This window comes from Rhinatrema bivittatum, chromosome 4 (genome assembly GCF_901001135.1).
Source record: "Rhinatrema bivittatum chromosome 4, aRhiBiv1.1, whole genome shotgun sequence".
In the NCBI taxonomy this organism is placed as follows: Eukaryota; Metazoa; Chordata; class Amphibia; order Gymnophiona; family Rhinatrematidae; genus Rhinatrema; species Rhinatrema bivittatum.
Window position 1 is genome coordinate 27,450,687 of NC_042618.1, and position 24,169 is coordinate 27,474,855.

Consider the following 24,169-nt stretch of genomic DNA (forward strand, 5'->3'; position numbering starts at 1 on the left):
TACACACACACACAGGCTTTCAATCACATAGATACATGCTGTCTTTTTCTCTCACACACAGACTCTCATTCACATGCTTACAAACATGTCCTCTCTTTCTCTCATTTACACACAGGCTCTCAATCACATACTCACATGCTCCCTCACCTAAATCAGCTCTCAATCACACACAGACACACATGGTCTCTCTCTCTCATTTAAACACAGGCTCTCAATCACATACTCACATGCTCCCTCACCTAAACCAGCTCTCAATCACACACAGACACACATGATCTCTCTCTCTCATTTAAACACAGGCTCTCAATCACATACTCACATGCTCCATCACCTAAACCAGCTCTCAATCACACACAGACACACATGATCTCTCTCTTACTTATACACACAGGCTCTTAATCATATATACACATGATCTCTCTCACACACAAAGGATCTCAATCATACACACATACTCTTTCACACAAACAGGTTTTCAATCACAAACTTACACATACAGGTTCCCAATGGTAAACTTACATTCATGCTCTCTCTCTCACAGGCAGGCTCTCAATCACAGACATACTCTCTTTCACATATACAGGCTCTCAATCATTCACATACATGCAATCTCTCACTCACACACACAGGATCTCAAACACACATGCTTGCTCGCTCATTCACTCTCTCTCCCCCACCCCCACCCCGGGAACTCGCGGCAGCAGCAGCCTCCTCCCAACGCTAACCTCCTTCATTTTCAGCCCTCGCGGAGGAGGAGTCCCATCGGCCGTGGTTGAAGCTCTTCATTTTCCTCCGAGCCGCGCTGCAGTCTTCTTTTCGTGGGACCGACGCAGACCACACTAGCGTGGTCTCTTCTTCCCGCGCACGCACCCGATGCTCACCACTTCCTCTTCCGGGCCACGGGGGGGGGGTGGGGGCGGGAAGAAGAGAGCATGCCGGTGCCGCCGACTCCAGCTATTCTGCCGCGTTCCGCCCGGGCTGACAGCATTTTAAGCCCGGGCGGAGGAGGATCGGGGAGCAGCTGGGTCAGCGGGGGACTGGAAAGTGTGGCGACACTTGTCTGCGAGCCAGATGCAGCCCTCAAAAGAGCCATATCTGGCTCGCGAGCCATGAGTTCCCGACCCCTGCTGTATACGAACTATCAAACTCCAACCCGAAACGGCTTTTTTTGTTTGTTTGTTTTACATTTACACGCTTATGTCAGGCTTTAACAAAATAGTACTTGTGTGCATTTTACTTCCAGTTTTACACACACAAATCTTTTGAAAATTGCTGCCTTAAAGACTGGATCTAGGATTTTTAGTTTATGTTTTCAGGGCAATTTTCAAAGCCATTTTCACAGGTAAAACTGTGTTTTACCCACAAGAATGGGCTTTTTAAAAATTGCCCACCCTCAGCAGGGTCACCCCTGGGAGCAGGGTTAGGTTGGGGAAGACAAGAAAACATAGATTTGCATTTTAAAAAATACACAGAGGGGCGGATTTTCAGAGCCCTGCTCGCGTAAATCCGCCCAAAACCGGGCGGATTTACGCGAGCAGGGCCCTGCGCGCCGGTAAGCCTATTTTACATAGGCTTACCGGCGCGCGCAGAGCCCCGGGACTCGCGTAAGTCCCGGTGTTTTCGGAGGGGGCGTGTCGGGGGGCGGGCCCGAACCGCGCGGCGTTTTCGGGGCGTGTCGGGAGCGTTCCGGGGGTGGGCCTGGGGGCGTGGCTACGGTCCGGGGCGGCCCGGGGGCGTGGCCGCGCCCTCCGGACCCGCCCCCAGGTCGCGTCCCGGCGTGCAGGAGGCCCGCTGACGCGTGGGGGATTTACGCCTCCCTCTGGGAGGCGTAAATCCCCCGACAAAGGTAAGGGGGGGTTTAGACAGGGCCGGGTGGGTGGGTTAGGTAGGGGAAGGGAGGGGAAGGTGAGGGGAGGGCAAAGGAAAGTTCCCTCTGAGGCCGCTCCGATTTCGGAGCGGCCTTGGAGGGAACGGGGGTAGGCTGCGCGGCTCGGCGCGCGCCGGCTATACAAAATCCATAGCCTTGCGCGTGCCGATCCAGGTTTTTAGCAGATACGCGCGGCTCCGCGCGTATCTGCTAAAATCCAGCTAAAATCTGCTAAAATCCAGCAGATACGCGCGGAGCGCCTGGAGCGCAAACAAAAGTAGGCTATTCGCGCTCCTTTTAAAATCCGCCCCATATTGTTTTACACAATGAAAGTGCTTGGGAAAAAAGAAAAACAGGCATAAACCTCTTCTGCTACTTTTCCCAAAGGCAATAATCAAAGTACACACAAACCCTGCAGATTACAAGTACCCACGTTTGTACTAATGCGGGCAGTTTAGTTAATTCCCCCTTTATATATAGAACTTACCCTCTCTCGATCCGAGCCAGGCTTTATCGCAGTTATGGTTAACTCTAAAAGTCCCATATCCATAGCACGGACATAGTCTGTAAGCAAAAAAAAAAAACAAAACATGTCTACCAGCACAAACCAGAAGATCACCTCAGTGAAATTTTACGCTCATAGCTACAGAGCAGCCTGAACAAAGGCTTTCCTCCTTTTAAACCCACTCTTTGGATGCGGTACACGAGATAGGCCTGTTCTTCATCCTTACATCTCAGCTTCTCATTTTTCTTGTCCTGTAATTCATTGTGTCACATTTACAGTTTAACACACTCGTTTTAGACAAAGTCGCCAATAAGGAAATGCTCCCAGAGGGCTGGATTTTCAAAAGGTTTAACTGCTGTTTTCAAAAACATTCCTCCACTGACCAGCTAAATTCCCTCACCTAAGCTCCCAAGGCAGGCTAATTTTCAGAGCTAACCAGGTAAACTTAGGCGGGCAACCCCAGCTGCACAAAACGAGCTGATCTAGATCTAGCTGGTTAGGCTTGGCCGAAAATTCACATAAAGAAAACCGGTTGAAATAGCTGGTAATCTTATTCCTTCAGCAGCTCTTTGAAAAATTAACCCCTAAATATCCCCATCCTTCAGCTCTCAACAGTAAAATCCTTCCCACCCATCTTCCTGGATGACACTCATGTGTGACAGTATGAACACCGCCATTTAAACTCCATGCACTATTGTGGAGGGCAATATTCAAAACTTTTTACGTGGGTAAATGTGTTCACGCACGTATACTTTCAATTGATTTACGTTGTTTAGATTTATATTCCACCTTTCTAAATAGATCCTTTGAAATAACGTCCCCTCCTCCGAAGTGCGCCTACTTTTACCGGAGTTAGGTCGGGGGAATGAAAATGCTCATGGAGATTTCACGTTGCTCCTACTTCCATGCGGTGCAAAATCTGCGAGTGCAAAAGTCCCTGCAGCATGTGCATTGGCCGACTTTCTGCAGGGAATCTGTTTTTGAAAATGAGGCTGTAGGCTCGCAGGTACAAAGGAATTACTGCAGGCCTGCATCTTCATAATGTAGAAAGGCAAAAATAATTCATGAGGAACCACGATGAAATATTTTTTAGCTGAGCCAAACAGTTTCCTTAAAGCAGCAATGCCTTCTGCTTGAAGCAAAATAAAGTCCTGCTAGAAGCAGGAGCCTGGGAAATGAATACTTACCTCCTGATTTTAAGAAATAAATCTTTTGCAATGAAATAGGGACTGATAAAACTGAAAACAGAGCTTCAGCCTATGAATTTACTGGGCTCCAACAGAACAGCAAGTGGCCAGCTGCGGTATCACCTGCTCCTCCTGGTTCCTCGGCCATTACTGCCACAGGGTGTTGTGCACTGCATCTTCTCCTCCCTCCCCCCATACTCATCCTCAGTCTCAGGAGCCTTGCTCGTAGGATTTTGATGCTCATCCATAGTCAAGCTTACCTCTGTGCAAGTTCACCGTCACTGCATTGCATTTCTCAGACAAATACAAAGCCACCTCATCCAAGATAATTCTGCAGATTAAAAAAAAAAAGTGCATTACTGACAAATGCAAAGCAATCTTTTGGTTTAAAAACTCTTAAGCAGAAAGCTTTTACTTGAGAATAAGAGCCAGTCATAACCATCAAGCCCTTCTAATCAAAAACAATTTTAGCTTAGCACTCTGCTAGGTTGAAATGCTATTTTGCAGGTGTAAAATGCCATAAAAATGATTGTTCCCATTATTTGTGATTAGTGAGTATGATAAACTGTAAATTTCCTCCCCAGCAATGTCCTATTCTCCTGCCTTGTTCCATGCAGAAATCCAGACACGGCAATCAGAAGGAGCTGGAAACTACAGAGACGAGGCATGATTCCACTAACAACCAAACTAAAATAACTATAAGGCCTGCAGTCAGTCATCTCAAGATCACAGCCCATCGGTTCTCAGACGTTAGGTAGGGCCTGACTACTACTTGGATTGGAGACCTCCAAAGAACAAGCAGTGTGCTGCTGAACGGGGTGCTGGTGGTTTACAGACGGAATGCTCTTCTCTTAGCCAGAAAATTTTTGTTTTGAATTTATGAATTGAATTTCACCAAAGGATGGCCAATTAGGCTGATACTGTAAGGAGCGCAGAAGACGGGTGCTCAGTGTTGAGCACCCGCTCTCCCAACGCGCGCCCAGCCACCTCTCCTGGGCACACGATCCTGTATTTAAATGAGGGGTCTCGCTAAAAAGGAGGCACTAGGGACAACAGCGTGTCCCTAGCAGCTCCTCAGCAGTAGAAACTCAGGAGAGGTGGCTGTCAGCGGGTTCAGAAAACTCACATTCAATTTTATGAGTGTCTTCCGAATCTGCTGACAGCCATGGGTTAGGAAAATGGACACTCGTAAAATTGAGCGTCGGTTTTCCTAACCTGACCCGCCGGTTAATATCGCTAGGATATTGAGTCAGAGGATGTACAGAAAAGCAGTATTTTCTGCTTTTCTGTACATTTTTTAGGGCTGTTCAAAAATGAACGCCTGCCCTTGGGCAGGCGTTCATTTCTGAGCGTAAAATGTGTGGATCGGCCGTACATTTTTTTTCAGTATCTTGGGCTAATTACTAATAGCCTCATCAACATATATTTGCATGCGATGAGTGCTATTAGTTTTGGAGAGGGGGCAGATGCGCGTTTTTGACGTGCTGAACCCCTTACTGTATAAAGGGTAGTGGACGCACGTGGAAAACGCGCGTCCAACTGCGGATAAAACAGTGCACTCAGGTGAACGCACTTTACAACATCAGCCTGAATGGGATTTACAACGTTATACATAACTATAAGCAGCAAACAATCCTCAGGACAAACCGTATCTCATCATTCTATGACGTAAATAATCATCATACCCAATGAACCGATAACGAATCGTGAGTAACATGCTGCTGACTATGCCATTCTATGGAGGAGAGGTTCACCTAAAGCCTTGACTGTGCTGAGGACAGAAATGCTCCCAGGGCACTTTTCGCAAGAGAAGGAATGTGAGGCCAAGTGTCACGGTGGATTTCCAACACAGGTTATTTAACCTGCCCTGACAAATCACCCCCCCCCACAGCCACCCAGTAAGAAAGAACCCAGTTAGGATCAGGAAAAGCTTTTCCTCTTTCTATTGTAGTATTCCTTTACTGACTCAAATGTACAGCAATCTGTATAAAGACACTGCAATATAAATATAACAATAAAAGGAATAACATGCAAATACCGGAGAGTGGAAGAGGATTTATCCAGAGCAACACTGCTGGAAATACTGAATGTCTCTACAGTGAGAACAGACCTTGTTGGCAAATATAAAGGCCTAAAACAAAAGAAAAACATGCAATTTCAATTTCTTTACATATGATTAGCAAGTACAATAGATGAAAGATCTTTTTAAAGTGAATATGTACACATGTACTAGGGACACCCATGAATTTTCAAAGCTGAATTATGAGCATACGAATGCTTTGAACATTTGGGCATAATCTGTACCAGCAGACTTTAGCCATACGTGGGCTGCTGAGAATTTGCCCTCCCTTTGTGGATATCCTGAAAACCTGACTGTTGGTGAGGTTACCAGGACAGAGCTAGTCATCAGGAAAACATGCCAATCCCGCCATTCTAAGAGAAGGCGCCACATTTGGAGAGGGAGAGGGATTTGTTTTTCATTGCTGCCAAACTGGCTAAACATGCATGGTGCATTTTTGCCTTTCCTTGGATCACCGTGTGGAGAGAGCTGTAAAGCAATCACAAGAAGATTGGACTCTACAGGATTTCTTTCAATCTAACCAACAGTGTAACAATGCAAGACAGTGTCTGTCTAATACAGAGTTTTACAACATTGTTTCCAAGCACAGCAAAACATCCTCTGAATTTACATTACCCCGACAGAAACTCCAGGTTCCAAGAAGCTTTGATTATTCTGCTTAACCCCCATCCTAGCAAGTCTTTGTGCTTGCAGGGAGAATAACTTTAAAACAACTGTGCATGCATATATACGCATGTATATGGGTGCGAGGAAATCTACTCCTGTATTTTATAACCTGCCCAAATGTACCCAGCAACCTGTGCGCAAGTGCAAAAACAAAATACATATTACAGTTATCTGGATAAGTTCCAACCTATCCAGCTAAGTAGTGGCAAAGCTGCTAGTTAGCTGGATAAGTTTTAAAAGGGCTATTAATCTGGCTAAGATAGCCAACTTAGAAGTGGATTTTTAAAGACGCGCCAATTTTATAAAATGCACACGTCGCCGCATTCATGCTATAAAATTCGATGCCCGCGTGTGCATGTGTGGGCAGACTGCGACTCGCACACATAAGGGGGGAGAACTTAAAAAAACAAAAAAAAAAACGCAAGGCGAAGTCAAAGGTCCATTCCCAGTTCCCTTTCTCCCTACCTACTCTTCCTCCCTTTTCCCCTCTCCTCTCCAACCCTTATTTCCCAGCCAATCCCTGCCACGCCCCTTTCACAGGGCCCAGCATTTCCACGTGTACCGGGCGATATGCGCACGGCCGGGCCATTTTTAAAACGTGCTCAGCCCGACCAAGCGTGTATCTCCCGGTTTTTGTGCGCGCCGGGCTTTTAAAATTTAGCCATTACTCTTAAACACTGCTACCTGTCTGAATAAGTAGCTTTGTTTGAGACTTATCTATGTATCTTACTCAGCCAGATAATAGCACTTTTAACTTATCCAGCTAAGTAGCAGCAAAGTCTGAACTTATCCAGATAAGTGCGTAACGTCTATACTCTTGCACTTTTACTTCTAGCTTTAAAAATGTACATGTAGAAATTTTACCCGCGTAATTTACATGCTTTTTTGGGTTTTATGCGTGTTATGTGCTGATTTTTACATGCACAACTTTGGGAAATTCAGCGTAAAGGGTCTTAATATAGTTCCCTCCAGACACTAGTCCACAAATACTCATTTTTGTTATCCTTGTTGTTTAAACCTTGTTGAAGACTTTGTTTTTGTGAATTGCTGGTAGAATGCTGTTTTGAAGTTTTTGGTTTATGTATTGTTCATAGAATATTGTTCTGGAACTTAGTTTCATTGTGGTAGTAAATTATATGTTCTCGTTTGTACACTTTGCAACGTGTATTTATTGTTTAATTGTAACCAGTCTTGGACTTTGTGTTTTGGAAAGCTGGGATACAAACATTTCATAAATAAAAACACTGCTTAGAATGATTTTGGAGTTAGAGGTATACAACAAATAAATAAATAGACAAATAAATAAACAAACATACATTTGTGTTTTTACCTGTAGTCAAGTGCACAACCCCAGAGATGAATATGAAAGGTTGTAATGGAGGCTGGAGGACTATATCCCAAAACTGGCTCGTCAGAAATATTCAAAAAATACAAAATCTACAATCACAAAATCCAAACATGGTTACAATGAAAACCTGTGTCATAGCTGTAAGTACATGTTGAAGAAACGAAATGGGAGTGAGCGGACCTGTTCATGCCAGCTTAGATCTGAAGGCAGCACTCTGTGCTGAAGAGTGGCTCCTCTTAAGCCCACCGCAACCAGAAATTCCTAGAGCAGGAAATACAAATATACTGCATTAATGACCTGACCTTTCATACCCTGAACAGCTAGGGGCAGCAATAGCGAGTCTCCCCAAGGATCTGGCTGTCTGCAAGCTCATTTTCAAAAGGAAACTTCTTGCAGCTTCCCTTTCAAAATGTGGCTGGTGCGAACAGGGACGGTAACTTTCAAACGGGCGAGCGTGTGCACGTTTGCATGCATACGTTAGCCTGCGCCCAGGGATGCGGCCATTTCATAACAAATGTGCGCGTGTTATAAAATAGCCTGGCTGCACACATGTGCGTAAATGCCACTTCTATTATCGGGGATTTTAAAAGGGGCGCACGCTGACGCTATTCTCAGTTTCACCACTTCGTCCCCAGTTCACTCAGTAAAGAGATAAGTTCTCCAAACACCCCCCAATTTAATAGCCTTCACTCCCACCAGTTAGCCCGGCCCTTTAAAACTCCACATATCTGCCTACTTTTCTTTTTTCTAAACTTACCCGTCATCCATAGCAGAAATAAAGTTACGCAGCAGAGGGCTTCAGCGCATGCTGAATTGCGTCAGTATTCACACACACATCTTAGGTTCACGCCCCAAACTGTCCGCTCAGATGACATCCCTTTTTGAAAACTTTAGAGATGTGCGCGCTGCGGGAGATACGTACGTTATCTCGGCAGCTTTTAAAATCCGCTCGGTGTGTCCAAGCCCGACTTCTTCGCGCTACTCCTAATTAATGTGCACGTCAGGCTTTTAAAATTCAACTCAATGCGAGTACGTAGGTACCTGCAAAACTCTGCACCTTTTCACTCCACTCTGCCTCTTTTTTGTTGGGGTAGTGTTCCAATAACCGAAACCCAGATTTTATACAGGCAAACACACATTTATCCAGAGGTTCGACTATTTTTCCCTTAATGATCTGTATTTAGCAATGTTTTAGGGATAAATAATTCCAGCCTGCTAGAAGACATACTTTTATGTATCCAGCAAACAGAAGAGTACAATTTTGATGACTGTAATCATCTAAATACTTTCTTCTTTAATCTAGCATCCAACAAGGATAAATGCGAAGGCTACCCTTTAACATCATGGAGTGAATATTTAGACAATTGCAGGGCAATTTTCAAAAACCATTGGCCTGGGTAAACTGGCTGTCTGAAAACTGTCCAAAATGCACAGGAAAAAGGTAGGCCAGCTCAGAGACAGGTTAAGAGGCAGAGTTAGGTCAGAGAAGACAACACCTTCGTAGTTTTGCATTTTCAAAAAACAACATGTGTGGGTTCAAAGGGAAGGTCTGCGCGTACTTCCCGTTAGAAAACTGGTGCAAAGCCCACGGGTAAAAGCACCCGCAGAGTTTGTACCTGGACGGATAAGTTGTGCAAATAGCCCCACCGAAGAACAGTGCTTTATCTAATGAAGGCGAGACAACGCAATACAACGTGCAGAAGAAAAAGAAAGAAAAGAAAAGCGGCACCTAGAATAATTAAGAAGGTTCAGGGGAGCGAAAGATGCTGGGGTACTGAGAGAGGAATATTCCTGGAGGAATAGAACAAACTCTTGCCCCTGCTGATCTACCAGAAACCTGTAAAACCTACTTTGGGAGTAACCTGAGCGACGTCCATTTCCAAGAGACAAGACCACCATCGAGTAAAGGCTTTTTACCCAGTATGTCTTGGGAACACTTTAAACAAACAATATACGATAGACAAACATTTCCATTTAACAAAAAATCATTCCTATTCATATCCCAGATAAGTCCAGACAAGTGGGTTTTGCATCCCTACCAGCAAATGGAAGCAGAGAATAAAAACTTTTCAGGCACTGCTACTTAACCGAGAGCGCCACCTGCAGACTCTCAGTATTTCTCTGTCTCCAGCAGATGGTAGAGGTGCAAACATGCAGTCTGAACTTTAGTTAAAAAAAAAAAAAAGATAGATAGGAAAAGAAGAGAAGAGAAGAAGTGAAGACTGGTGCTCCCAGAAGTTTTAGATTCCTTCGTGGGCCATCCCTCTGGTTGAGCAGGGCAAGCGGTTTGGGGGGGGGGGAGGGTTGGGGGATTGGTAATTCCTAGGCAAGCTTGACTCTCGATTTCCAGGGGGCGGGAAAGCCAGGGGTGCCAGTTCCTTCGCGCCCCCTAAGGTCTTCTCATATGCCCTGTCGACTGCACCAGCCGGGAGCACCCAGAAGCAGGAAAGTATTTCTTCCTTTTTCTCTCTGGGTTGCTCGGTGGCTGTCATTTTAATAAAAAAAACAAAAACAAACAAAAAAAAATGCTTGTGCAGGCCTTCTTTGATGGTGTCGGCGGTCGGCTGGGTGGTGCGGTTAGCATCGGGGGCGAGACGGACTCGGCTGCAGCACCCGGGGTCGGGACAGTGCTGGCAGCAGCATCGCGGTTTTATTTTCTCCGTGCTCGGGGCTTTTTTTGGCCAAAGGACCACGACTGATTCATGGTGCCTCCAGCGGAGCGTGGGAAAGTTTGTTGGGCCTATGGAGTGATGCAATCACACCTTAGTGGGGCCTTGCTATATGCCGGCTGTCTCTGGAGGTAAAGGGGCCCCAGTGGGGTTGACAGAGATGGCACAAGTGGGAGTTTCTCATGTCCTTGGATCTAACAGAAGTATATCTGCACATTCCCATTCGAGCAGACCATCAAAGGTTTCTACGCTACATGGTGCTAGGAGAGCATTTTCAGTTTTGAGTGCTTCCCTTTGGGCTGGCAAGGGAAGGGGTCCCAGTACATCCACACCTGGACAACTGGCTCATTCGACTGAAGTCAGAGATGTAGTGTCGCTATTCCATCTGATGAGCCATTCGTCCTGGTATAGGTGAACCAAGATCCCCTCCCGCCGGAGGGCCGCTGCTAGGACTACCATTACCTTGGTGAAGACCCGAGGCGCTGTCGCTAAGCCGAATGGAAGAGCTTGGAACTGATAATGCTCCCCCAGGACCATGAACCGGAGAAACCGCTGATGGTGCTTGCGTATCCCAATGTGAAGATACGCCTCGGTCAGATCCAAAGAGGCCAAATATTCTCCTGAGTAGACGGCCGCAATGACTGACCATAGAGTCTCCATGCAAAATCGGGGAACCCGATGTGCTCGGTTGACTGCCTTGAGATCCAATATTGGACGGAAGGACCCCTCCTTCTTCGGGACTACGAAATAGATGGAGTACCTGCCGGCCCTGCACTCTTCTGGAGGGACCGGAACAATAGCCCCCAGGGATTTCAAGTGACTCAGGGTTTGCCAGATTACTTCTTGCTTGGTCAGAGAGCTGGCGGGAGAAATCAGAAAAAGATCCCTTAACGGGCGGGCAAAATCCAACTCGTAACCATGGGCGATGATATTGAGGACCCACTCATCCGACGTGATCCTGACCCACTCCTCGAGAAACAGGGAGAGACGACCTCCCACCACTGGAACTGGGGAGAGGGTCAGAACACCTTCATTGGGACTGCTTACCTCCGGTGGCCCCTTGAGAGCCTCCCTCCCGAAATGGCCTCCGACCACAAAAGGAAGTAGGCCAAGACTGAGCTCTCTGAGTCTGTTGTCGGGGGGGAAAGGTGGGCAGCCGCGATTACCGAAATCTGCGCTGTCCTCGGAAACGGTAACGCGCTGCCCCAAAAGGCCTGGAAGACTTAGGCTTCTCTTCTGGCAATTTTTACACCTTATTCTCCCTGAGAGACTTAATAAGGGCGTCAAGTTCCTCCCCAAACAACAATTTTCCCTTAAAAGGAAGATTACTCAACTGAGTTTTGGAAGAAACGTCCGTGGACCAGTTCTAGAGTCAGAGAAGCCGTCTAGCCGAAACTGCAGTGGCCATGTTGCGTGAAGATGGCCGCAACAGATCATGTAATACATCCGCTGTGTAAGCTACCGCAGACTCCGCCTGAGGAAGCCTGATCTGCTTCCTCAGGCGGAAACACCTGTGATGTGAGCATTTGCTGGACCCACCCGAGGGTCACTGGCTGCATGAAGCTACTGCAGACCGCCGCTCCAACACAGAGCACTGACACCTCAAAAATGCGCTTGAGGAGGAATTCTAGCCACCTATCCTTTAAGTCCTTAAGAGCCGTCGCTCCCGTAACACGAATGGTGGTCTGCTTGGTGATCGCAGTAACCGATGCATCCACCTTGGGAATCCTGAGGATATCCAAGGTTTCCTCGGGTAAAGGGTAGAGTTTGTCCATCGCCCGTCCCACCCGCAGGGTCGCATCCAGAGATTCCCACTCCCGAGTGACTAACTGCTTAAGCATTGGGTGGAAAGGAAAGGTTTGGGGCAGGGCACGCAGCCCCGAGAGTACTGGTTTCCCCTTAACTGGCTCCGAACTGGGGACTGGTCCTTCCACTTCCTCCAGGACATAGGGGATCAAGGGATCCAACTTCTCCCGGTGAAACAGCCGAGAAACCCGGGGGGGTCATCCCCCTCTACTGGAGCGGACTCATCAACACCCCCATCTAGGTTTTGGAGGAGAAGATCCAGAAAAGATCCCAAAGGGGCAGGATCCGGAGCCCCCCCAGGGGCCGAAAGGGCATCCAGAGACATGTCCCTGCCGCACAATCTTCGCCGGAGGGGGCTGCTCATCCTGCTGATGAGCTTCCGCCTCCAAAAAAGCCTTATGCATAAGTAAAATAAATTTTGCAGAAAAAACTGACTGGCCCTTTAAGGGATCCGATAGGTGAGGAGGAAGAGGAGGGGGGAGCACTGGGCTCCCCGAGGGGGTGGGCCCCGGATCGCATGGTCGAACGGGCTCAGACTGGGAGGAGAAATCGGAGAATCGTCTCCCCCAGTCGGCAGGCAGGGCTCCGACAAAATGGCCGCTGTTCCCTCGCGCGCCGGCGACGGACCCAGTTCTGCGCCTCATGGCAAAATGGGCCCAAAATCTCCCCCGGACGAGCCCTCCCCCCTGGGGAGGCAGCGGGCGCAAACCCCGTCCTACGAGAGGCACAACCCCGCCTCACATGCTGAGCACGATAGCCCTCGTGGCATCTCGGGGGGGGGGGGGGGGGGGTGTTTCCAAACAGCGCGTAGAAAAAAAAACGGAAGAACTTAAAATACCCTGCCGACTCGCGGCCTTCCGGAGCTCTGGGAACGCTGCAGCACCCGAGGAAACTTGTCTCGGGGCGCCGAGGGGAGGGACCGTCCCACCAGTTAATCCCCTTCCAGAGAGAAACGGCCCTCCAGGAACAAGGCTTTTAGAGCTGCCAGCCCCTGCCTTACCTCTACCTGCTGAGTGAAAAGCCTGGGAAAATAAAACCACACTGAGTTTTTTGTTTTGTTTTTTTTTATACAACCAACTTGCTGTAGCCGAAGGTGTTAACTAAAGATTCAGAGCCTTAGAACTCTGTAAAAAAAAAAAAAAAAAGATGTAACTAAATTTCAAGAAATTGAAAGATCAGGACCCCAGGTTCTGTCAACCCTTCTGCTGAGAGTCAGAGAAAAAACTGGGGGATCGCAGGTGGCACACCAGGTTAAGAGGGGTACCTTTTCAGTTTCTCTCTGACTCCATCTGCTGGAAGGGAGACACAACCCAGCGGTCTGGACTGATCCTGGTACATACAGGGAAAGGAAAATTGGTTCTTACCTGCTAATTTTCGTTCCTGGAATACCCCAGATCAGTCCAGACTCCTGCTCCCATATTGTTGCGAAAGACCTTTCCCATTTCTGGACGCTACTGGTGATGCTGAATTTGAATGAGTGATGCAGAATTTGAACAAGATTGTACAAAGTTTAAGAAATTTTGAGATCTGAAATTTTGTTGGGGGTTCCAACTTTAATCCTCAGCTTGTTCTAGGGAGAGAAATCCTTGGAGTTTGGGAAGTATTCATCGTGGCTTGGGTACAGGTCAATACTGAGGGACTGCAGGTGGCACTCTCTGTTAAGTAACAATGCCTGAAAAGGTTTTATTCTCTGCCTCCATCTGCTGGTAGGGATACAAAACCCACTTGTCTGGACTGATCTGTGGTATTCCAGGAATGAAAATTAGCAGGTTAAGAACCAATTTTCCTTTTGTAAACCCATGTGCACCAGCAAGTAAGTAGGACATTCATTTTTGTTCCATGACCCCGGCTCACAGTAAACCCCCTTTAATTATTTTTTATTTTAAAAAATTGTCTATGAAATGCTCATCAGTGAAAAAACAGCATGATTCTCCTACTGAATCTGTCACAAATAAAGACCTCTATAGATATGTATGCTGCTATTATTATACAGCATCTTGGCTTCTTCTGATTGTTTCTCCCTGTACAACCGAGTTACATGATAACCCACACCTATACGCAGTCACCAGAGCTGAAACCCAAGCATACAAACCTTTGTATTGCTCTCAGATTTATTGGATTGGATTTTCACTGCAATAGACAGCATGCTTAAGCTGTCTACACCAACCCCATCAGAAGCACTGTGCGTACTACTGCTGTCTTCTCCAGAGGAATAAATGGTAGGCTCCAACCAGTGCGGACGGAGCATGCTGGGCAGCTGTGTCTCACCTGGAAGGACAGCTCCATCTACCATACCTGCATAAACATGAGATTTGGTTAATAACTATGAAAGCATACAGTCTTGCTCAGATTTAAACACAAGCAAAACAAACTACTCAGAAAGGTTCCTTTATCCCACTCCAAGGGGTAAGAGCCGACTGCTATACTACATGCATTTCAATCATTTTCTCAGTTTCTAGTTAATTTCGCCAGAATGAAATTGCATTCTGAAACAGGACCATTTGAAGAGAAAAATAATTCAAACTTATGCTTCTTCCTGCTTACCACATTGATAGCTATTCTCCTAGTCACAAGCAAGAGGTACTGGGCTGCTTTAAACTCACATGGAAGTTCCGCAGATTACCCCAAGTACGGAATTCAGTTTTTGGGACAAACCTCAAAAAGGATAAGTTATCCGTCTAAGTCCAAATATAGCTACTTAGCTGGATAACTTATCCAGCTAAGTAGCGCCACCCTAATCCACCTATTGCCCGCCCACTTTCAAGCTGGTTAAGAGATAGCTGGATAAGTGACTTACTCAGCTAACAGCCACTGATATTCAGCAGACCGTTAGATAGCCAGATAAGTCCTACTTATTTGGCTATTGAGCGCTAAATGCACTTTCAATATTGGGCCTAAAAGGTTTTATGCAGTTAAATGCATGTTTGCATGCGTAAAAATAGGGTTTGAACATTGCCTCCCATTAACGCAGCTAAAAAAAAAAATATACGTGCTGGTTGATGGCATGGGGGACATCCAAGTTCACTAATTGTCCAGATAGCAAATTTAGCTGGGACAGCTCTTTCACCCAACCAGACTTAGCCCAATAACTTATCTAGATAACTCTGAAGTTAGCCGGCTAACTCAACTCCTCCCAGTTATGCCTCCAGAATTCCCCTAACTTATCCAGTTAAATTATTAGCCTGCTAGAATTTAGCTGGATAAGTGCCCAAGTCGTCATTTAGCCAGATAACGTCTGAATTACCTGGCCAAATGCTTTCGAATATGCACCTCGGTATATTTAGCCATGCTGGTGGAGTGGGGGTAGGGGCAGGGACAAGACAGTACCTGCTTCAATGCAAGTGCAAAGTATGTGGGTACTTTACACTGTCGGTGTGAGTGCATGGCTGAATTTTCAAAAGAAAACTCGCCAGGGAATTTAGCTTTGAAAAACTACTTGCAGGTGCATGGGTACCTGCAAGCTCCCCACAGGATTTAATTATTGCCCTCCCCATATTTAAGAGAGAAAATTACACTATACAAATGTATCAGTCCTGCAGGTGATTTATCTATCTCTTGAGAAGAAAGGATTCTTTATCTAGAAACTGTGGCAGCTACCATATTACATCAAATTAAAAATAAACTGGACACATTTTTAGAGGAAACAAATAATGGCGAGTATAAGGATATCGCTGCCGAGCCAAGAAAATTTCAAATTTGCATCAATTCAAAGGAGACTGCCATATTTGGGGCCACTGGGAAATTTGTGTCATTACTGCAAGATGCAAGAGGTGCTAGGAAACCTGCAGAAGATGAAGCCTGATGGAACTCTGCTCTCCCTTTACACCTAAGGAGCTACACAGTTGTGTGGACAGATCCCAGCCACTCTCTCCTACCTTGATGGTAAAGGCTGAGGCTGCTTGCATGCAGACAAATGTAGTGTTTGTTTTCAAAGCCTTCGTATTTTGTCACGCTGAACAATGAACCACTGCTAAACTCCAACCAGAATTCGCCATGTTTGCCTTCCATCCTGCTCCCATCATCCTGCTGAAGGAGAACTCAGAGATGTACTTATTACGCAGTGACTCCAGTCAATGAAAAACACATGAAATTTGAAGCGGAGATATGGGACTGGCACAGCTACTGTTATCATACTGGTTTCACTCATCCAAAGAAATAGTGGTATAATCCGTCACATGACATCAGATTCCACATTTGGAAAGTGAGGCTGCAGGATGTAATGTTATTACTGCTTTTCAAATCCAAGCTGTTACGACCAGGTAAAGGAGACAGGAAATCCCACTTATGCCCTTGTCACACCCGCAGCCAGCTAACTATTTAGCCGGATAAGTAGCTATCTGGCTATGTGGTAGTTGTTGATCCCAGGTACATTTCCAGCCGTTGGACTTAGCTGGATAAGTAGCGCTGAATATGGACCTCTAGATTCCTAAATTTAAGTGAATTTTCAGGTGAAAACTTAGGCTTCTGAGTTTGGCTGAAATTAAGTGCCTAGCTTAGGTGCCTAAATTTAGAAGCTCAACTTTTTTTTGACTACTGGTCTCTAAATATTATGACAATAAAGCACAAAATGAATATCTCAGGATACTGGTTAAATGGCTCCTCACAACTATCCTTTAGATATAATTAATTATTCACAGTTCTGCATCTTGTTTCCATCAGCTAAACATCTATTGAAAGCAACTTTATGAAGAGACCCTTGGATCACGTTAAGAATGGCTGCACTATGTTTTCTGACCTACACTAGCTCCATTTTCTAGCTAAATGTTCTCTCCTCACCCTCTACTGCTCAGTCAACTACCTAGAAAACTCAGAAGGTGTGACCTGGGAGTGGGAGAGCTGTTACAAGTTTCACATCCCCACCTGCAGGGAATGAAAATGGTGGAGCAGCACAATGATTTCCACTCCTAGAAGCTCACCTTCACATCTGAGAATATGGATACCAGTCCATGGTTGACATTGAGAAGAAGAGAAAGACAGCTCTGGGCATTCTTGTTCGGCATGTCCAGTTTTTTCTTCCTGCGAGACCGACTGCTTGGATCACTGGTGGTACCGAACTGCAGTGTTTCCTCCTCAGAACCACTCTCCTCATCTGCAAAGGGGAAAAAGACAAAACAAAACAAAAAATCTTATATCATCAACACACCCTAAATAAAGAGAAACCAATCAGAATAAGAAAGAATGCAGAATAAAAGGCACTAACATTATCAGACACAGACCTAGAAAACAATTTAGGGAGGTCATTTTGTACCAACAGGAGACCAAAATGATAAAGGGGATGGAACAGCTCCCCTATGAGGAAAGGCTAAAGAGGTTGGGGCTATTCAGCTGAGAGAAGATATGATAGAGGTCTATAAAATATGAGAGGTCTCCAGGTAAATGTGAATCGGTTATTTACACTTTCAAATAATAGAAGGACTAGGGAGCATCCATGAAGTTAGCAGGTAGCACATTTAAAACAAATCGGAGACAGTTCTTTTTCACTCAACGCACAATCAAGCTCTGGAATTTGTTGCCAAAGAATGTGGTTTGGGCAGTTCGTATAGCTGGGTTTAAAAAAGGTTTGGATAAGTTCCTGGAGGAGAAGTCCATTAACTGACTTAAGGAATAGCCACTGCTATTACTGGCATTAGTAGCATGGGATCTTCTTAGTATTTGGGTAATTGCCAGGTACTTGTAACCTGGATTTGCCACTGTTGAAAATAGGATATTGGGCTTGATGGACCCTCTGTCTGACCCAGTATGGCAACTTCTTATGTTCTTATATGTGCCAAATATGGGCAAAAGTTACACCAGTTTGGAAGATTAAGCTACTGCTATTTCATGCACACAATTTTTTTTCTTGAAAATGTACATGTATACTTTTCAAAATCAAAAGGTATGTGCTAACTTTAGCCAAACTCCAGCCCCTGAAATACCTCTGCTCTGTGAGGGTCAAAGTAGGTACCAAATAGTATTTTGTGCATCCTTTTACCCACACAAACCCTGGGCAATTTTGCAACAAGTCTTTTCAGTGCATAAACCACAGTTTTATGCATGTAAAGGGCTTTTAAAGTTACCTCCCAACATGTCTAAGTATGCATATAATGGCCTGCACAACCTTGGAAGCCATTTTGAATGACATCAGCTCCAAGAGTCTCCACTGAATAAAAAAAAAAAATGAAAACAAAGACAAAGGCAAATATGTATTAAAAAAATATTTCACACTGTAGAACAAAAATGTTATAAAGTAAACATGGTAAAAGCACAAACTGCAGTGGGAGCATTGAGAATCCAGTGGGAGCATTGAGAAGAGAAGAACATCTTGATGGTGGCTGAAGAGAATCGGTAAGGATTACTTTGGGAAATATAAGAACTTAAAAAGTTTGAGGGCAGAGGTAAACTATTGGGGTATATTCTTTTGTGTTGTGTGTGATTGTTATAAAAAGCATACCAAAAGGTAGGTAATAGCTTAAAGTTTGTATATTTGTTTGTCTTTAAACCCTAACTCATCCTTTGATTTCTAGGCTTGAGACACTTTCATGTTAAAAATAACTCAGCCGGGGGGTCACGTGGGGTGATGTGCTGAGGAGGACGTGCTTCTCACCAGCTCCGGCCACCCCGCTGCTCTAACACCGTAAAAACCGGCATTATTCATCGCAAACCACCACTCCTTTGCTTCACAGAACACCGGCTTATGTCGATAGTGCGATATATGCAAAAATCTCCGCTTCCGATGGCCTCCAGGAGCACAAAGAAAGATAAAGACAAAGACAAGAGCAAGCCGGGGGACCCTAAGATGGCGGCGGTTACTAACGACCCAGACCCGGGCCCTCCTCCCCCACTTACCGTCGAGCTTTTGCAGGAGACTATTGCCAGCACTTTAGATGAAAAACTGGCCAGTATCCACTCGAAATTGGCGGAGGTGAGCGCGGTGATATCGGAGCTAAGCCCGCGACTTGACCAGGCGGAGGGCCGGATTTCGGCGGCAGAGGAGGATATGGCGGTGGCCCAGGTAACGATCCGGAAACACGAGGCGGCGATCACGGAGCTCCGCGACAAACTGGATGACCTAGAAAACAGGTCGCGGAGGGCGAACCTGAGATTTCTGGGTCTCCCTGAGGTGGTCGATGACAAAGGCTTGGGTCCTTTTCTGGAGGACTGGCTTCCGGAGGCAGTGGGCCTCCCGGACCTTAAGGGCATTTTTCACGTGGAACGGGCCCATAGAATAGGGCCGAAACGACCCGCAGACCAGCGCCCAAGGATTGCCATCGCCAAGGTACTAAATGCGGCGCACCAGTGGCAAATTTGGATGGCTTTCAGGGCTAAGAAAGAACTGAGTTATAAAAACCACAAAATACGTCTCACCCAAGATTATTCAGCCAGGGTGACGCAACTGCGGCGCCATTTTTCGCCGATTTGTTCCAAACTAGTGGACCGGAACATCAAGTTTGCTCTACAGTTCCCAGCACTGTTGAAAGTGTGGATAGACGGGACAGTTCAGACCTTTCACACCCCAGAGGAGGCCCAAAAAATTTTTTCCACTTGACCCTCTGTTTATTTATTTATTTTATTTATTATTTTTATTATACCGAGTTTCATGATGGAATCACATCAACCCGGTTTACAATTAACAATGTGAGTAAAGGCAGAGAGTAACATAGTAAAACATTTCCCAATTCAACGTCACATATAGAATGAGACTTAACAGGTATAATAACAATATTTAGGATGTGAGAAAGTTACAAAAAACAGGGAAAAATAACTAGGATCTGAAAGGGGAGGAAATTGAAGGAAGAATATTAACATTTTATCCAACTGTATCAATTAATAAATATGTATAGTATAAAAATATAGATGAGTAGCAAAAATGATCAAATATGATGCTGTTGTGAATTATAATAATAAGATGCTGTGACTGCGTATGAAGTTAGTGGGTTTATTACAGTTCACTAACTTTGTGTTTGTGCTGATGGGTGGGGAATTTAATCCAGTTCTGGGAACGCTTTTTTAAAAAGCCACGTTTTTAGTCTCTTCCTAAAAGTTGGGGCGCATGGTTCTTTTCTTAAGTCCGGTGGGATGGAGTTCCAGAGGATTGGACCTGCTGATGAAAGAGCTCTTGAACTGTAGGATTTATGTTGGTAAGTTTTGGCATGAGGTACCTGAAGTGATTCTTTGTAATGTTCCCTGATGGGTCTGGCGGCTGTGTATTTTTTAAAAGGGATTTGTAAGTCAAGTTGAGTGTGTTGATGGATGTTCTTGTAGATAATCATGATGGTTTTGTACATAATTCTGAAGTGGATCGGTAACCAATGAAGGTTTTTGAGGATGGGGGAGATATGGTCGATTTTCCTGGAGTTTGTAAGTATTCTAGCTGCTGTGTTCTGTACCATTTGTAAAGGCTTGGTGTAAGAAGCTGGGAGGCCTAGTAGTAGAGAATTGCAATAATCTAGTTTGGAGAAGATTATTGCTTGCAGGATTGATCTAAAATCTTGCGCGTGGAAAAGTGGCTTTATTCTTTTCAGAATATGTAATTTGTGGAAGCAGTCTTTTGTAGTTCGGTTTATGAATGGTTTGAGGTTAAGACGGTTATCTAGGATGGCTCCTAGATCTCTTACATGGGTGGTTTGTAGGAGGGTAGGTGGCTTTGAGAGCGTGATGTTGTTTTCAGGTGCTATAAGGAGATATTCCGTTTTCGACGCATTAAGGACTAGGTTTAAGCTGGTAAGGAGGTGTTTGATTTCTAGTAAACAACTATCCCAATATTCCATTGTTGACGAGATTGAATCTTTTATAGGGATCACAATCTGTACGTCGTCCGCGAAGAGGAAGTGTTTAAGGCATAGTTTTGTGAGTAGTTGACAGAGTGGTAGGAGGTATACATTAAATAGGGTGGGTGAGAGGGATGAACCTTGTGGCACCCCTCTGGTGGAGTGGTGATATTGGGATTCTGTATTGTGAATTTTGACCCTATATCCTCTGTTTTCCAGGAAGGTTTTGAACCATGTTAGTGAAGTAGCTGTCACTCCAATATTTGCTAGTTGTTTTAAGAGGAGGTAATGGTTGACGGTGTCAAAGGCCGCCGAGAAGTCGAGGAGGATTAGTAAAAATGCTTTGCCTTTATCGATGCCGGCGAGGAGGAAGTCTGAAAGTGCAAGAAGTAGTGTTTCTGTGCTTGCAGCTTTTCGAAAACCATATTGGTTTGGAGACAGAATGCCGTGGTCTTCCAAGTAGTTGGAAAGTTGGGTGTTCACCAATTTTTCCATTATTTTGGCTATGAATGGAAGGTTGGAAATAGGGCGGAAGTTGTTGGGATCACTTGGATTTAGATTCGATTTTTTTAGGAGGGGTTTGATTGAAGCTGTTTTTAGATCATCTGGGTAGATACCCTGGGAGAGGGAACAGTTTATAATTTCGGCAAGGGATTTTGATATAGTATCAGGAATGAGAAGTAGCATTTTGGAAGGAATTTGATCAAAAGGGTGTGATGAAGGTTTCATTTTCTTCAGCACTGATTGTATCTCTGTGAGAGTGATGGGTTCGAATGCTTTAAGCTGTATATCTTTGTTAGGGAGAAGGTATGTGTTGTCTTGGGAGCTAGTGGTTAGTGATAGTTGATTGAGGAGGTCAGAGATTTTTTTGCTGAAATGAAGAGCCAGTTCGTCTGCTTTGGTCTGAGAGAATTCGGGTGGTATATCAGGAGTGATCGGTTTAGTGAGATTGGAAACGAAGGCGAATAGGGCTTTTGAGTCAAAGATGAGGTGATGAACCTGACGGGCATAGTAGTCTCTTTTTGTTTTCTGTGTACTGCTTTTGTATTGGTGGAGCGTGCGTTTGTAGTCTGAGAGTGAGGCTGGTGAAGGGGCTTTACGCCATTTTTTTTCTTTCTGCCGAAGTAGTTGTTTGAGATTTCTCAGTTCATCATTAAACCAGGGTTGTCTTTTGGATGCCTTTGAAGAGTGTTTTTTGGTGGTCAGTGGGCAAAGTGTGTTTGCTACTGATTTTGTTATTTTGGACCATGATTGAAGAGCGCTGTTAGGTGTAGAAACATCGATGGATGGTAATTCTGGGGCTAGAAGTTTGCTGAGGAGATCAGAGTTACATGTTTTTTTGTAGTATAACTCTGTTATACTACAAGCAACTAAGGGGCTTGGTGAACCCTGTAAATGGCGCACTTTTAGGAGTCTGGTGGTTTGTAATCTGTAAACATTTTGTTTTTGGCCGGTCTTGTTCACAGCTTGTCAATATTTCTACCTAACCGAGCTAAATAAGTTCAATTTTTTCTGTTGAGACTGTTGCTGGCCCAGCCGGAGTGAGTCACGACGCACCGGGACCAATTGTTGCTGGTAGGAGCCCGCGTGGGATATGCGTGCCTGGCGGTGGGCCGTACAGCTCCAAGTCGTCCTTAGTCCTGGTCTCCCCCGGGCGTAGGATTGGGGAGCAGAGCGACCTGATGTGAGCGGTCTTCGGGATCGGAGTCGGGCTTCGGATGCCAGAGGAGACGGAGCGACGAGAGCGGCGGGGTGTCCGTACATTCCAAAACGGACCCCACCTCTTCGCCAGGAGCGAGGACTGTTTGTGGACTGGTTGTTAGTTTTGGGAGTTGGGTTGAATGTGTGGGGGGTTTGTGGGTGTGAGTGGGATCCAGACAGGGGGGGACGGGTGGGTGCGGGATAAGGGAGGGAGGGGGGGTCCGAAGGAGGGGAGTTAAGGGGGAGGGGCAGTGGGTGAGATGTTGGAATGCGGGGGAGGGGGGGGGAAGAGGCAGAGTGTGTCCGACTGTTGGGGTCCATGAAGCCTATTCCTCTCTTTACGGCACAGGGGTTCTTATATTTGCTGTGTTTGCGAATCCTATGTTTCAGGGGGAGGCTTTATTTCTTTGGGAGTACGTGGGGGCACGGTGGGGGGGGGGCTGAGCTGGGGGCTCCCTCCTACCCCTTGGGGAGTACACCTTTCCACTTCACTAGCGCCCGGGCCAGTTCAGGATGGCTAAACTTATCTCATGGAATGTTAATGGCCTGGGATCCCCGATCAAAAGGAAAAAAGTACTGTCCCATCTTCGACGTTTACAGACTGACATAGCTTGTATCCAGGAAACGCACCTCATAGACACTGAGAGCGCTAAACTCCGTAGAGATTGGGTAGAAACTTGTGTGTATGCACCAGAGGTACACAGAAAGGCGGGAGTAGCTATCCTCATACGTAGGTCACTAGACTTTGTTATATCACATACCACCCTGGACCCAGGAGGCCGGTATATTATATTGCAAGGGATCTGGAATCAGAAACCTGTCACTATATGTAATGTTTACGCTCCCAACGACTACACACACTCGTTTTTTGAGGACTTGACTAACAAACTTCATGTACATACCCGGGGAACTTTGTATGTGGCCGGTGATCTTAACTGTGTTCATGATTCAGCCCTGGACAGGAGTCCTGCCTCTACATCGCCCCAGGGAAAGAAACGGAAAGGGGTTGCATACTTATGCCATCAGCTAGGGCTCCTTGATGTGTGGCGCATTCTACACACAACTGAACGTGATTATACCCATATATCGAGAGCCCACGGGTCAATGGCCCGTATCGATTACATCCTTCTCTCACAAGACGCGTTTTTTCAAGTGACCGCGGCGGTTATTGAAACCCAGGCCATTTCTGACCATGCCCCAGTGTCCCTTACATTGGCCACACCAGCGGCCTCGCGCACGACACGGCTCTGGCGTTTTCCTGCTTACCTTAAAGATGATATCCCATTTCAGAAATTTTTGAAAGCTAAATGGGCAGACTATGCTCACCATAATCGCCAACATGTTGATCACCCTCAGTTATACTGGGAGGCGGGAAAAGCGGTGATCCGAGGCGATATAATAGCCTATGTCCATAACCGTACCAGACTCTTAAACCAAGACATCCTACACCTTGATACCCAACTGAAACAGGCTAAGGCTGCGTTAAACCGTTCCAACACGACGGACACTAGGACTACCTATTACAGCGTGTTGGGCCGTTTGAATACTCTATTGGACCTCCGAACTAAGCACTACCTGCACAAGGGGCAACAG

The 24,169-nt window shown here is 45.8% G+C and overlaps 1 protein-coding gene across 3 annotated transcripts in view; it reads right to left on the minus strand.

The window, feature by feature from the left end:
* The window catches only part of ATG2B (autophagy related 2B), a 263,381-nt gene that overhangs the window by 105,041 nt on the left and 134,171 nt on the right, over nt 1-24,169 (minus strand). For 2 of the 3 annotated variants that reach the window (XM_029597896.1, XM_029597894.1), the window contains exons 20-27: nt 17,045-17,217; nt 16,004-16,154; nt 14,221-14,423; nt 7,834-7,914; nt 7,636-7,742; nt 5,598-5,690; nt 3,820-3,890; nt 2,355-2,431 (exon numbers count right to left, since the gene is read on the minus strand). In XM_029597896.1, coding sequence (XP_029453756.1) covers nt 2,355-2,431; nt 3,820-3,890; nt 5,598-5,690; nt 7,636-7,742; nt 7,834-7,914; nt 14,221-14,423; nt 16,004-16,154; nt 17,045-17,217 — 956 coding nt within the window. The remainder of the gene's footprint in view (nt 1-2,354; nt 2,432-3,819; nt 3,891-5,597; nt 5,691-7,635; nt 7,743-7,833; nt 7,915-14,220; nt 14,424-16,003; nt 16,155-17,044; nt 17,218-24,169) is intronic. The other variant, XM_029597895.1, reaches the window with a different exon arrangement.